The sequence below is a fragment of the Dermacentor albipictus genome, chromosome 1, assembly GCF_038994185.2.
Source record: "Dermacentor albipictus isolate Rhodes 1998 colony chromosome 1, USDA_Dalb.pri_finalv2, whole genome shotgun sequence".
Lineage (NCBI taxonomy): Eukaryota > Metazoa > Arthropoda > Arachnida > Ixodida > Ixodidae > Dermacentor > Dermacentor albipictus.
The window spans coordinates 27,567,661-27,581,546 of record NC_091821.1 but is presented as its reverse complement, the minus strand read 5'-3'; the positions used below and the strand labels follow the sequence as shown (position 1 = coordinate 27,581,546).

The window sequence follows — 13,886 nt, the reverse complement described above, 5'->3', positions numbered from 1 at the left end:
TAGTGACCTCAATTTCACACTAAACTATGCTAGGAAGAAACAGCTCCTTCCTGTTCATACCAAATTGGGGCCCCATTGTTTGAAATAATGGTTTCTCATTTACGTAAGCCGAAACACTTGGCAAGCTTACAACATGCACAGAAATGTTAGTTCAAATGCATGTACATCAGAATAGTTTATGAAGGATGGGACACAAAATGATTTTTCAGAACAACCTTTTATGAAATGTTTGCGAAGAAATTCATGTATTGTGCACTTCAATTACATGAATGCATGTATACAGAAAGCACCAAAAATGATTTGTTGCATGTGTAATGAGTGTTTTGGACTTGATACCCTTATTTTGCGGCAATGTCTATGCAAGGCAAGTTGCTGCCTGAACAAATGGCTAAGGAAGCATCCGAGAGAGTATTAATACAATGTTCATAAAACTGCCAGTGTTCATCCTGGTATTCATTTCTCTGACTGTTACTGTGCCATTAAAAAAAAAAATTGCAGTTATTTCTAAATGTGGAGGGTAGGTCACAAGAGTAGAAGCAGTGACAATGATGGAATGACGAAGAAGGAATGATGTCGATGGAATGACATAGGCAGTACAACGACAATGGCATGGTGACAATGAGATGACGATTCCTAAATAATGACGATAGTATAATGACAACAACAAAAGGACAATGAGATTACTAGTGCATGACAACAATGGCGTGATGATAGCCAGATGACCAAACTGGAATGAAGACAATGGCATGACCGCGATGGCATGACGACTGTCTGATGATTGCACAATGATGACGGTGGCATGCCAATGGTGGCATAATCACGACTGAATGATGACAGCATAATTACAACAGAATAACAAAGAAGGAGTGACGTTGATGGATCAATGAAGGTGGTATGACGATAACGGGATGATGTTACTGAAGTGGTGAAGATAACAAAATGACAGCATGATGACACCGTGATGACTGATGACAATGATATGATGACGACTGCGTGATGAGGACTGGGCCGCTTTGATTTTTAGAGTTTTGGCAGCCAGACGGCAACTAGCTACTTCCGGTCCCGATATAAAATCACGTGGACTGGGATCCCAAGACAACCTGAAGTTACCCAAAGTTCGTAAAATTGAATGCCAGAACAGCCGGTCGCGGGATAAATGTAAACATGTTACCACCATGGCAGCGGCCTGCGAGGCTGGTGCACTCAGTGTAGTCGGCTAATTTAGGCATTGCTAGCTTGAAAATATATAGTTATACTCCAAAATATATATTTGCATTCGGGAATATGATCACTTTTCCAAGTTTTTGCATGACTCGGCACAGGATGTGCACTGGGCATCCCACTTTGCACAGTGCAACAAATGGCCTCCGATGCATCTGATGCCAAGACGGGAAATTGCACATAAGCGATTGCAAAAGTGATTGCTCAAGGATGCCTGCTCGCAGCGATCACGTCGGCCACCGACAACATTGATCAGTTGGCATTTTGTCATCATTTGGTGGGGCCCGACAAAGCAGGATATCGGGGCAGGTACGTCATATATGGATAAAATTTTGTGCCGACATGCTTGCATGGGCTTTGATTTCAGAAAGTTTCTTTTGGATGATGGTGCTTCTCTTCTACCTCTGTGCTGGAGGAGCTGGGGTTGCGGTTGGCGTATGAAAATGCACGCCGCCTGTGACCCGCAAAAAGCTAACCTACGTGTGGTTTTGAGCTGTCACCCAAGCATACAACTCGGAGAGCTGGAGTGAACACGGGCTATCTACGACGACTTTTCTAACTGCAGAAAAAAGAAATATCCCTGCATATATTTAAGAGATGTGAAAAAGGATACCACCAGAGAAAGATGAACTTAAATGACACTGCATGTGCGGGAATGAGCGTCTACAACTTTACGGACTACAACTTGTGTGGAACACAATGCTGATGCATGCATGCATGCATGATCAAGAGCTCGGCACGCTGTTCACGGCCAGGAAGAAGCCTTCACGACACACACACAAAGAAAGTTTCGAATGGTTTGCTGTCACTCACATTGCACCGTCTCACAAGGCGGAATGGTGCATTAGAAGCTTAGAAGATAACACTAGAAGTAATGCAACCTGAAGGTGAGCATAGACAGTTGACTGAGTGAGGCAAAAGTCCTGAAACGCCCGCGTTGCAATACGTCAAGTTCCCACAGATTTGGCGGCGAGTGCTCATTGCCTCTTTTTGTTGCCTGCTAGCCAGAGAACAGAGAAGTTCCAGAGAGCAGCCAGACCAAAATTGTCCCGGCTGGCTCTAGCAGCCCGCATGTAGCCAGAACCGTCCAGCCCGAGAAAAATGAAAGCGCTCTCGCTGGCTCTGGCAGTCTGTGCGTAGCCAAAAGTAGAAAACCGATGAGGCCCACTGTGTGATGCTTAAGAAACGACCACGACGGCATCATAATGACAATGGTATGACAACGGTGGCGTAATTGCAACTGAATGATAACAGCATAATTACGATAGAATGACGAAGAAGGAACGATGTTGATGGACCGACCTAGGCAGTATGTTGACGACGGTAAAACGACAGCTGGACCGACATGACGACAATGTTATGACGACGATGCCTTGGCGAGAGTCGGATGACAAAGTTAGAATGATGACAATAGAATGACTGCGAGGGTGTGACGATGATGGTATGACAACAAATGCATAAGAACAATGACATGAGAACAGTGTGAACACAATGGGGGGACCACAAGCGTATGACGACAATAATGTGACGACAGTGTCATGATGGCGGTATAACAACGATGAAACGACCACGATGGCATCACAATGGCGGTGTGACAATGAATGCATAATGACTCTATGACAAGGATGGCATGACGACGACGGCATGATGAGAGTCAGATGATAAAGCTGGAATGGCAGTGATACACCGACCACAACTAGATGATGACTACAAGCACATATGTAATGGCCCAAACTATTAGACAACCTTGGGTTACTGGGTCGGCGTAGAAGGCGTGATGATGATGGTATGAAAAGAGTCAGATCACAAAGTTGGAATGATGACAATAGAACGACCATGACTGTGTCATGACCACGAGCACATTTTTGGTGATCCAAGCTGGCAGACAACTTAAGCCACTGGGTTGGCGTAAGAGGCTAGATGATAGATAGCTAGATAGATAGGCTCAAGAAGGCTGAAATAGGCAAAGAATGCTAAGTGCATTAAAGTGTTACTACAATAAATTTGGTTGAAGTGCAATGTGTTTCTTGTCCATTTCTGTTATGCATTGTTCCTTTTCTGAACATGTGCAACTAAGTTGCCAAAACGTACACTTTAGTTCGCATCTTAGTATCTCATATTGTGCAGTATGAGCTGTTGCTCCAATTCACGTAATTCAATGTCACAGAACATGCTACTGAATCACTTAGGTATCTTTTTAGACTTTCTAGTGGCAATAAAAAAAATCCATACATTAGAAAATATGTGATGGTGAACGATCACACAATTTTATGCCTACCCTGCAAGCACAATGATTTGGGAACTTTATAATAATTAAGTATAACTAAGTAATAAGTAATTAAGTAATAACTAAGTATAATCAAATAGTACATATGCAGAAAGAACTGTACAAATAAGAGCATAGACCCATACGAAATAGAATTAGAAAAGACATTAATGAGACACTAAAGAAAAACATTCAATCAGTTTAGATTGATAAAGTATCCCAGAAAAACTCTACTTCTGTTGATTTTGTAGTAATACAGGTTTTCTCGCTCAAATTAATCCAAGTGCCAATCAATTTAATCAAGGTGCCACACATTTAATCCCAGTGCCAAATAATTTTGTCCCACATATTTTAATCCTAACCCCAGTGAATTTAATCCAAACTAAAGATGCTTTTGCGGAGGTGGCTTAGGAAGTTCAAGACACTAATGACAAAATGTTACAATTTTGTGCCGACCAAAAATAACCGAAGAAACTTGTTGAAAAGCGTTGTCATGCGACTACAAAAATGCCTTTGCCGTGCAATACATCATCTAAATAATACACTGCTATGGACATTATATTATTGCCATGGACAGGTAATGCAAAATGCACCTATTTGATGGCTTTGTTGACATGCATTGAAACAAAGGGGCATCCAGTAACAAACAGTTGATTTCTAGAGCTGATAAAAACAGGCTGAAAAGAGCATCACGTGACATCTCATCATTTTGTTTTCTACAAGCCCCATTGACATGGATATCAAATGAACGAGCTTCGAACAACCTCGGCGATTATAACCGCATTGCACACCTAAGGTCACATGCAAGAGGGTGTCACGCAATCTCATGTAACATTTGCCAGCCTATTCCCGATTCCCAACCATATCAACATGGATATCAAACGATCGGGCTTCAAAGGAGCTTTGTGATAGTACCCACACAGGGCACGTCAGACCACATAGTTAAGGATGTCACTGACCTAGTATAACTTTTGGAAGCCCACATGTGAACCATGCGGGAAAGGCTGTCGCGTGACCTTGCGTATCTTTCGCTAGCCCATGCGTGATTCCCAACCATACTGACACGGATATCAAATTATTGGGCTTTGAACAAGCCCTGTGATGGTATACACATATTGCATACTTAAAACCATGTGAAAAATAGTCATGTAACTTTAGCCAGCCCATGAGTAGCTCCCAACCCGAGCAACGAGAGCATTACAAAAATTCGATAGCGTCATTAATATGTGAAGAGCAACTACTGGAGCCAGAGTTTACAAGTATTTCAGTCTTCCTGTGCGAGTGCGCGGAAAGAGGTTTGCCAATTCAGTTCTTCTATCAGTATCACACCGCTTTTAAGGTAAATTCCTCTTGCCGTGATATCCGCGTCAATCAGTTCAGCAGTCAGTCGCGTTCAATGTAGAGTTACGTGAAATCACGTGATGCACTTTTCACCTCCGTTGCCGTGGTGCTGCGTGGCAACAGTCGCACTGGCTGTTTGATTCCCATTCGTTTAGTATGCATGTCGGTATGATTGTGAATCATCCAATGACTGGAGAAAGTGCCATTAGGTGACGTGACACTCCTTTTAATGTGGTCTGACATGCTCTTCGTGGCTACCATCACAGAGCTTCTTCGAAGCCAGTTCGTATGATATCCATGTCAATGTGGTTGGGAAGCACGCATGGGACTGCGGAAGTTGTGTGATGTTATGTGATACCCTTTTCCATGTGGTCTGACGTTCGCTAGGTGGATAGCACCACATAGATTCTTCAATTCTCGTTCATTTGATATCCATGTCGGCATGGTTGGGAATTACCCATGGTATTGCGAAAGTTGCGTGATGTCACGGGACTCTTTTTCATGTTGTCTGAAGTATGCGACATGTGCACCATTGCAGAGCTTCTTTGAAGTCTGTTGGTTTGATATACATATCAATATGGTTGGGTTGGTTGGGACCCATGAGTCTAGCGAAAGATACGTAAAGTCATATGACACCCTTTCTCATCTGATTTGACATTCGCTACGTGCATATCGTTGTATAGCTTTTGCAATTCTCGTTCATTTGATATAATGTCAGTGTGTTTGTGAATCACATGTGGGCTTTTGAAAGTTATGCTAGGTTACGTGACACCCTTTACCACCTGGTGTAACGCGTCTTGCGTGCGTGCCATCACAGAGCTTCCTTAAAGACCGTTCGTTGGATATCCGTGTCAGTATGGCTGGAAATGACCCAGGAACCTGGTGAAAGTTACATAATGTCATGTGACACCCTGATGGTCACACACGTGTGACCACATGGTCTGATGAGCCCTACGTGCGCACCATTGCAGAACTTCTTTCAAGCCCACTGGTTTAATATCCATGTAAGTATGGTTGGGAATCATGCATCGGCTAACAAGAGATACACGAGGTCACGTGATACCCTTTTCCACGTGATTTAATGTTCGCTACATGGGTGCCATTGCATAGCTTTTGCAATTTCCATTCGCTTGATATGCATGTCAGTATGGTTGGGAATGACCCACGGACGTGGCGAAAGTTACCTTAAGTCATGTGACACCCTTTTTCTTGTAGTTTGACGTGTGCGATGTGCATACTATCACAGAGCTTGTTCAAAGCCTGAGCATTTGACATACATGTCAGTATGGTTGGGAATCACGCATGGGCTAGCGAAAGATATGTGAGGTCGTGTGACAGCCTTTCTTATGTGGTTTGACGTTTGCTACGTGTGTACCATCGCATAGCTTTCGCGATTCCCATTCGCTTGACACCCATGTCACTTTGTGAATTACATGGAGACTTCCAAAAGTTACGCTAGGCCATGTGACATCATATACCACGCTGCCTGATGTGCCCTGCATGGGTAGTATCACAGAGCTCCTTCGAAGCCCAATTGTATGATATCTGTGTCAATATGGTTGGGAATCAGGAATAGGCTGGCGAATGTTACGTGAGATTCCATGACACCCTGTTCCATGTGATCTTAGATGCAATATATGGTTATAATTGCAGAGATCTTTTGAAGCTAATTCATTTGATATCCATGCCAACAGGGCTTGTAGAAAACAAAATGGTGAGTTCTCACGTGATGCTCTTTTCAGCCTGTTTTTATCAACTTTAGAAATCGACGGTTTGTTGCTGGATGCCCCTTTGTTTTAATGCCTTTTGGCAAGGCTGTCAGATAGCTGCGTTTTGCGTGACCTGTTCATGGCAATAATATGATGTCTATAACAATGTATGCTTTCGATTATGTATCGCACAGGAAAGGCATTTTTCTTGTCACATGACAACGCCCGTCAAAAGTGTCTTCAGTTATTTTTGGTAAGCGCAAAATTATAACATTTCGTTGTTATTTTGAAATTCCTAGAACACCTCAGGAAAAGCATCTTTACTTTGGATTAAATTCACTGGCGTTAGGATTAAGATATGTGACGCATAGATTAAATTATTTGGCATTCGGATTAAATTGACTGCCGCTAGCACTAAGATAGCTGGTGCTTGGATTAATTTGAGTGGGAAACCTGTAGTAATAAGCTGATCATTAAAAGATAAAATGAAGGTCAAAGTTTTATTTTTGAAGTTTCGCATAGGGATATCAGGGCCAGCATGTTGTGATGTCACAAATGTCGAAGTATTTTTTCAAATTTTTGTCATTGTGGCTCAGTAGAAGGTTTTGAGACTTCCTACATTCAATTTCTGGCTTGTTTAGAATACTATGCATTTCATTTTCAATAATAAAAATTTAACCTGGCTTGAGGAGAAGCTGTCAAAATTCATGACTTCGTAGCAAGGTGGTGTGGGAACTTCTGTATGGTGTTGCCATGTCGTTCATTTTTGTATCTTTTCTAGCTTACCACATGTCTCCTCATGGTAAGGGTGGCTTTTTTTGTGTTTTGTAGAAAGTTAATTTACTAACACAGCTCAACTCAATTGTTCTGTTCAGTGTCCCTTAGGTTGCCCAGACTGTCCCATAGAACAGCTATGAATATATTGCAAAAGCACTGGGATAGCTTCATGAGTGGCCAGTGGCCAAAGCCAACTTGCACCACTCACACTACAGCTATCAGGCAACAGAAATTTGTTGATTTTGAAAATATACTTATGAAATACAAAGCAACTGCTGAGGAAAGATAAAATGCATGCTACCTGATAGTTGACATTATGGATGGACACCAGATGACAGGCAACTGTCTCTTGCTTGACAATGCGATGCAGGTAAGCCCGTGTGTACTGCTGGCACGTAGAGCACGGACAGTCACTTTCAATAGGGCGAAAATCATGGCTAAATTCAGTATTCTTCAGGTTTATTTGGCCCCCCATTACCAGAGCACAGCCAAACCTCTGAAAACAAAAGTTATAGATTGTATGAAAAGAGCTTCGATATTTAATGTGCAGTGCAGTTTGCAGTTTTACTATAATCAACAATCTTTTTCAACATGCTGCACATACCTGTACTGTTCATGCTTTCCCCTCCACTTGCTTAATCAAGAACAGCTCAGTGTGAAGCAGAAAAGGTCTCAAGCATATGCTTGAATTGTTATAATTAATAAGAGCATGTGTGAAAAGCTCGAATCAGGACAAGGAGAATCCAAGAAAGTTTCTTTAGCAAGTAAGATTCAAACTGGTGTGGTATAACTTTATAAAGTTTGATAGTATCAAGAGAAGAGGACTGAGGGGATGGGAGCATAGGTGCACATCGGGAGACCCCACATCCAGTGGCCATTCCACAGGTGGCGAAACATGATTTGGAAAAAGACAACAAAATGACCTGAAAAGAATGCATTTTCGCCAAGAAAAACATTTATGCCGTATAACTAAAGCACAGAAAATGTAATGTCTTGAGGCTAGAATATGATAAAGACAAAAAACATTCACAAATCATTGGACTTTAATATAATGTAATTGTACTTGTGGCATAAAACTTTAGAATATTGAGAATTTCATTAAAGGAGTACCGTGAAAACTTTCAAAAATTTTATTCCTTTGCTGGATAGCTGCCGACCCAGTAATTATACTATGGAGGCTATAGAACCTATGGAATTCCCCGAGAGTGCAAGAATTTGTGTTACCTTTTAATGTGCCCAGCTTGAAACAAGCGCAAGGGCAGCGCAGCTTCATACGTGAAAAAGCAGATTCATTGTGTCAGTGAAACCTGTTATGCTAGTCTCGTGGTAACAGACACCACAGATGCATACACACACACTATGGCCGTGCTGCTGCCTAAAGCTGAGTTCATTCAGCACTCGCCGGGACAAGAGGGGAGAGTGCATCCTTCTGCGTATCCAAGAGAAGCAAACAATTGGAAGGGCCAATTTTACCTTCCAAACTGTTTACTTCCAACACGGTCATTGTATGGCCTTCAACCACCAAAAAGGGTTGTTGTTTGTAACACCACATGAACACCACCTTCAGTTTTGATGATGTGATGAGTCTCCTTTTTCTGAAGCCATGCTGCACTCAATGCATGTTTTGTACTGTTCATATGAAAGGCGCTGTAATTATTTGTGGTGCTCTCGTGGAATTGAAGTTTTGTACCATAATTACTGAGTCGACAACTACCCACAAAAAGCAAAAAAGAGGGACACAATTTTCATGTCAGCATTCTCCAAGTCAAACCTTTTATGTTTCAGCAGTCCAAAAAGCTCCACAACATCATGGGAAGTTTTAGTAGATAAAGCACTAAACAATGATGAAGATGAATGAAATCCTGCACGAACCCCCGTGATAACTTCATGATAAAGCACACCAGATGCCATTTTATATGTTATGTGCATTATGCATGAAAGCTCACAGGCATGTGCAAGAGAAAGCGGGTACAGATAACGCCTCACGCTCCAAACTGTCATCAAATGACACCCTGTCAATTACCTCCTGCAGTAAACGCTAGACTTCTATCTCTAATTTGTTTAAACTAGTGTAAGGAACAATGCAGTCCTCTAGTAACACTTTAGCAGTGAAACATGAGGATACAGGTGTTTTTGCACTCCACCTTCACCAGAATGTGGCCGCCGTGGCCAATCGAACCCGCAACCTTGTGCTTAGGAGCGCAATGCCATTGCCACTAAGCCATCATGGTGGGACGCTGTTGTTTCAAGTACAGCTTCTGTTAATGTACATACCAAATTATCTACACAGTGAAATAATTCGAGACCCCTCTGTAATTTGACATACTACCCATTTTTCATCTCCAACATGGAAACAAAGAAAAGGAAGGAAAACACAAACTGCCTGTGACATATCAAAATACCACCTTTTCAGCTGGATTACTTGAAGTGTACCTTACTTGTACAACAAATCACAACGTGAAATTACCTGATCAACAAAATGTCCCTAACTTCACATTTAATTATTTACTTTAGGCACACATCAAAATTATAGAAATAAAGCCAGTCAGTGCTTAAGGCTGGTACATTTAATAGAAATCCTCATACTAGTGCCACTTTCTACATATTTATTCCTGAAATGTGCTCTTTGGTAAAACGAGACTCAGAACACCAATCCATTTTGGTGCACTTTTGAGGATGGAAGACTCCAAACTACTAGTCTCAGGATTTCTGCTAAATGACATGATTTCAGCACTGCCCTATTTCAATTCCACACATGCAACATATGGTCCGAGGTAATTAATGGAAAATTTAGTAGTACTTGGTTGATCGGCAAAGTGAATACTGCAATTTGTCATGCGAGTAACGTTAATCTCTTGAAGTGAAGGGGTGGAACTGCATTGTCAAAAATATATGTCAACAGTAAAAGCAACAGGTGGCATATACTTGCATTCTACCCATACTATGCATAAAGCAAAATCTGCTACAGAAATGGTGATTACCCCAGACTACATACCGCTGTCCTTGTTGGAAACACACAATCAAACATGTCACATCCTAAGGCACTGCAGACAATGAGGTCAACAGCAAAGCTGGAAAAAAGAGACAGTAAAAATTTAAAATTTTAGGTAAGGTAGAAATTCGTCATTAATTCCTTTTTTTGCAAGATGACAATTGCTCTTTGTGAATAAAGGCTGCACAACAATGTTCACATGGTGCTGCACTAAGCATATCTTCTTTGACTGCATCAGTGTCCAAGACAGGAATGTGTGAATGCCATAACAATAATTGAGCTACAAATGTTTCACTGAAAATAATCTTTTTACACAACTTCTGATTTAAAGGAGTTCGATTATGAAATGGTCAGTGCGCCTTATGTAATAAACCTAAAACAATGCGAACACGTGTAAATTTTACATGCTTCTAGAATGTTTTGAAAAATATTTTTATCAACCATGGAAGAACCAATGTTCTATATGCTATGTAAACTACGTTATCTCAAAAAAGTTTTCTGCACTGCAAGCAGCTTAAGCTTAATTAAGTTGAGCCTCAATATAATTGACCACAATTTAGCCAAGTCCATAGTATAACAGACCTTTTTTAGCTTTCCGACTACCAAACACCAGGAATTTCTTCCCCACAGTTTAGCAAAGTAATTTTCTTCTGTAGTTGTCCTCACACATTGCATGCATGTACCTGAGGGCTTCGTGACAGGCGTAAAAAACACAGCCGCAAAGCAAATATTGATCAATTGCATGCATCATTTTATGTGCAAATGATGCTGGCATTATTAATACATCGTACAAACAATGTTAGAGTGACCTTGGCCTCAAGAATCAGTACACCATTGAAAACAAACAAAGCAGCAGCCAGATTATACATGTGTACATATGGTGACCTTGTTATTATTGGTTACGCTTCCTGTAGGATTCTGTTCATAAATGCTTACTGTCAAGATGCTATTCACCAGGACTGTTCTGGGAACCTGTTCTGCAATTTTTACTGCTGAGCCAGAGAAACCTCAGCTTCATGAAATTCAGACATTAACAAATTGGGTCACAGAAAGTAAAACTCTGTTACATAGAGGTAGGACGCTAAATCTTTTGGAGACACCCAACTCTTGTATCCTGTGATGCTAGTCTTCCTTGCATGAAACACATGCTGTGGCAGTAGCCGGTGTTGTTGATACGCAGCTACAACAGCAGATGACACAAACACTGTTAAGCTAGTGCCAGTTGACATCATGAATAGCTCTGATATGATGAACCATTCCTTGTATATCAACCAGCGAGAATTATTATTCCAAAGAGCTGTAAATGCCATCTTTGCAAGTTAGCACTCCAGCATGTGTTTCCTCTGTTGCCATGAGCTTTTCAACTCCACAATTTCTAGGGTGACTACTGCAATGATATTGCTACTGATTAAAGGCTCATAAAACTCCAAGATGTTATTAGTATCTTTATAACATTTATAACATGCTTAACACATCTGCGGTCAGGATGTTCGGAGTGTGTTTCGGCTGTACATAACAGGGATGCTCCAATGCAAATATTGTTAATCCATAGAAGTTCTAGCTAAGCTGATTGAACTGTTAACATTTACTACAACTTGCAAGAGGAATAAGGGAAAATGAGGGACTCAAATGTGCACAAGCGGTGCTTGGAGTGGCCCTTTCAGTATTTGCTCATAAAAACAAAAATTTTGTGTAGATTTCGCGGTAAACTTGAGAGAAATGTGTTAGCATTACATCACACCTCTTTTGAGTTAAGATGTGTTCACTTCATTGCAAAGTGTTGTTCAGGAGCTCACTCGACACACGTCCTGCCTCTACCACGAGTGAAGTGCAACTGACGTTGGTACGGAGAGGAGCACTGTCAGTTGCATGACACGCACACACACACTGTGAACTCTCTGTCAACAGTCTGTAAACTTGACAAAACACAATAAAGAATTAAAAATTCTTAATTTATTCTGCAGCTGTATGTTTTTATGACTCTGAAGATGTAAGACATGTGGAGAAAGTTTTCAATCATCAGAATTAGCTGGCGCCTGAATGGGTTAATCGGAACCACAGAAGCAAGCACTGAAGGATTTTTTCAGGATGAGCTATGAGCTGAAATATATTTTTTGAAGCACCTGTCTTCTATCCAGAAAGCCATCCTTAAAAAGCGATGACCAATATGCAAGTAGGCAAAAATTTGATCATGTACAAATTTGGATGTACAAATTTGGACAGCTTTGCGGCTTTGCCACCCACCCCATAAATGGCCAAAATGAGAGCAACGAAAATTTAGAACGTATTATAACGTATCGTTCTATAATTTTAACTCCCCATGCACGACCACATGTTAGTCTGCCGCCGACTGGAGCAACAACAGCTATATTTTTGATTTGATATGTCACTGGCGCCTCTTTGAAACCTAAACTAGCGAAGCTTAGTCAATCCAGAAGCCATTAAAGGTACACTAAAGCGAAACAATAAATCAGTTTAGACTAATGAAGCATTGCTTCAGAACTCTGCAGGCAGTCATTTAAAAAGAATAGTTTGGTTATTAGATGAGAAAATGAAGGTCCAAGTGTCAGTATTTGAATTTCGCGCCAGAACCCTAGCGCCGGTACGTCAGCGTGACGTCAGGGATTCCAAAGTATATTTTCGCATTTGGGCCACGCTGGCGGAGTAAAGGTTCCCGAAACTTGCCATGTTTAATATTTGGTTCCTTTAGAACACATTGTAGTCAACTGTACTGCTATATATAATTAGTAGGCCCTAGAAGATGCGATAAAAATCCATGACGTCCCAGCCACCAGGTGTGGGAACATATGTAGGCGTCGCCACCCGTATTTCGTCCTTGCACTTTTTCCGGCTTACCAAACGTCTTATCATTGTAAGAGTGGTGTTTTTGGTGTTGTAGAAAGGTAATTTACTGATGCAGAAGAAATCATTTTTCACTTTAGTGTCCCTTTAACGATGCCCTAGCCACAGGACGAACTGGCTGCTACAGGCTTAACATTTCTAACAGTGCCAAGAGGCTGTATGACATAGTGCTTGCACCTCTGCAAGTCTTTCTCAGTAAATGGAACTCCTGTCAATCAGAACATATTTCCCCAGTCCCTTGGGGTTCCTTTTAACGAGATTCTACTATATTGTCAACAAGCCTATGAGTGAACCATATTGTTTCCTTTGTCTCATCTTGTATAGCCTGGTGTGATTATCTAATGTGATATCCAGCTGCCATTAAGGAATGATGATGTACAAGATGAAAGGCATGCAGACGCACTCTGCATGGCTATGAAATAATGTCCTCCATGTTTAACATGTTACGTTTGACGAGTGTGACGAGTATCTACTACGCTTCTGCATACTTCAAAATCATGGCCATGTGCAATGCACACAAAGTAGTAAAAAATTCCAAAGATAGTGCCTTGAACTGCTGAGGGAAGTGTGTAGGAATAGAACAAAATGAGTTCGCATTTACTGTACAACAATGGTATACATTTAAATGTTGGTAAACTAGAGTGACTGCTAGACTGAAAACCAGGGAAAACAGGGGAAGGCATGAGATGGAAATTTAAGATGATGAGCAAAACAAGAA

The 13,886-nt window shown here is 41.2% G+C and overlaps 1 protein-coding gene across 1 annotated transcript in view; it reads right to left on the bottom strand.

Annotated features, from left to right (window-relative positions):
- The window catches only part of Tgt (tRNA-guanine transglycosylase), a 39,203-nt gene that overhangs the window by 8,167 nt on the left and 17,150 nt on the right, over positions 1-13,886 (bottom strand). The window contains exons 6-7 of the mRNA XM_065437201.2: positions 10,310-10,385; positions 7,616-7,810 (exon numbers count right to left, since the gene is read on the bottom strand). Coding sequence (XP_065293273.1) covers positions 7,616-7,810; positions 10,310-10,385 — 271 coding nt within the window. The remainder of the gene's footprint in view (positions 1-7,615; positions 7,811-10,309; positions 10,386-13,886) is intronic.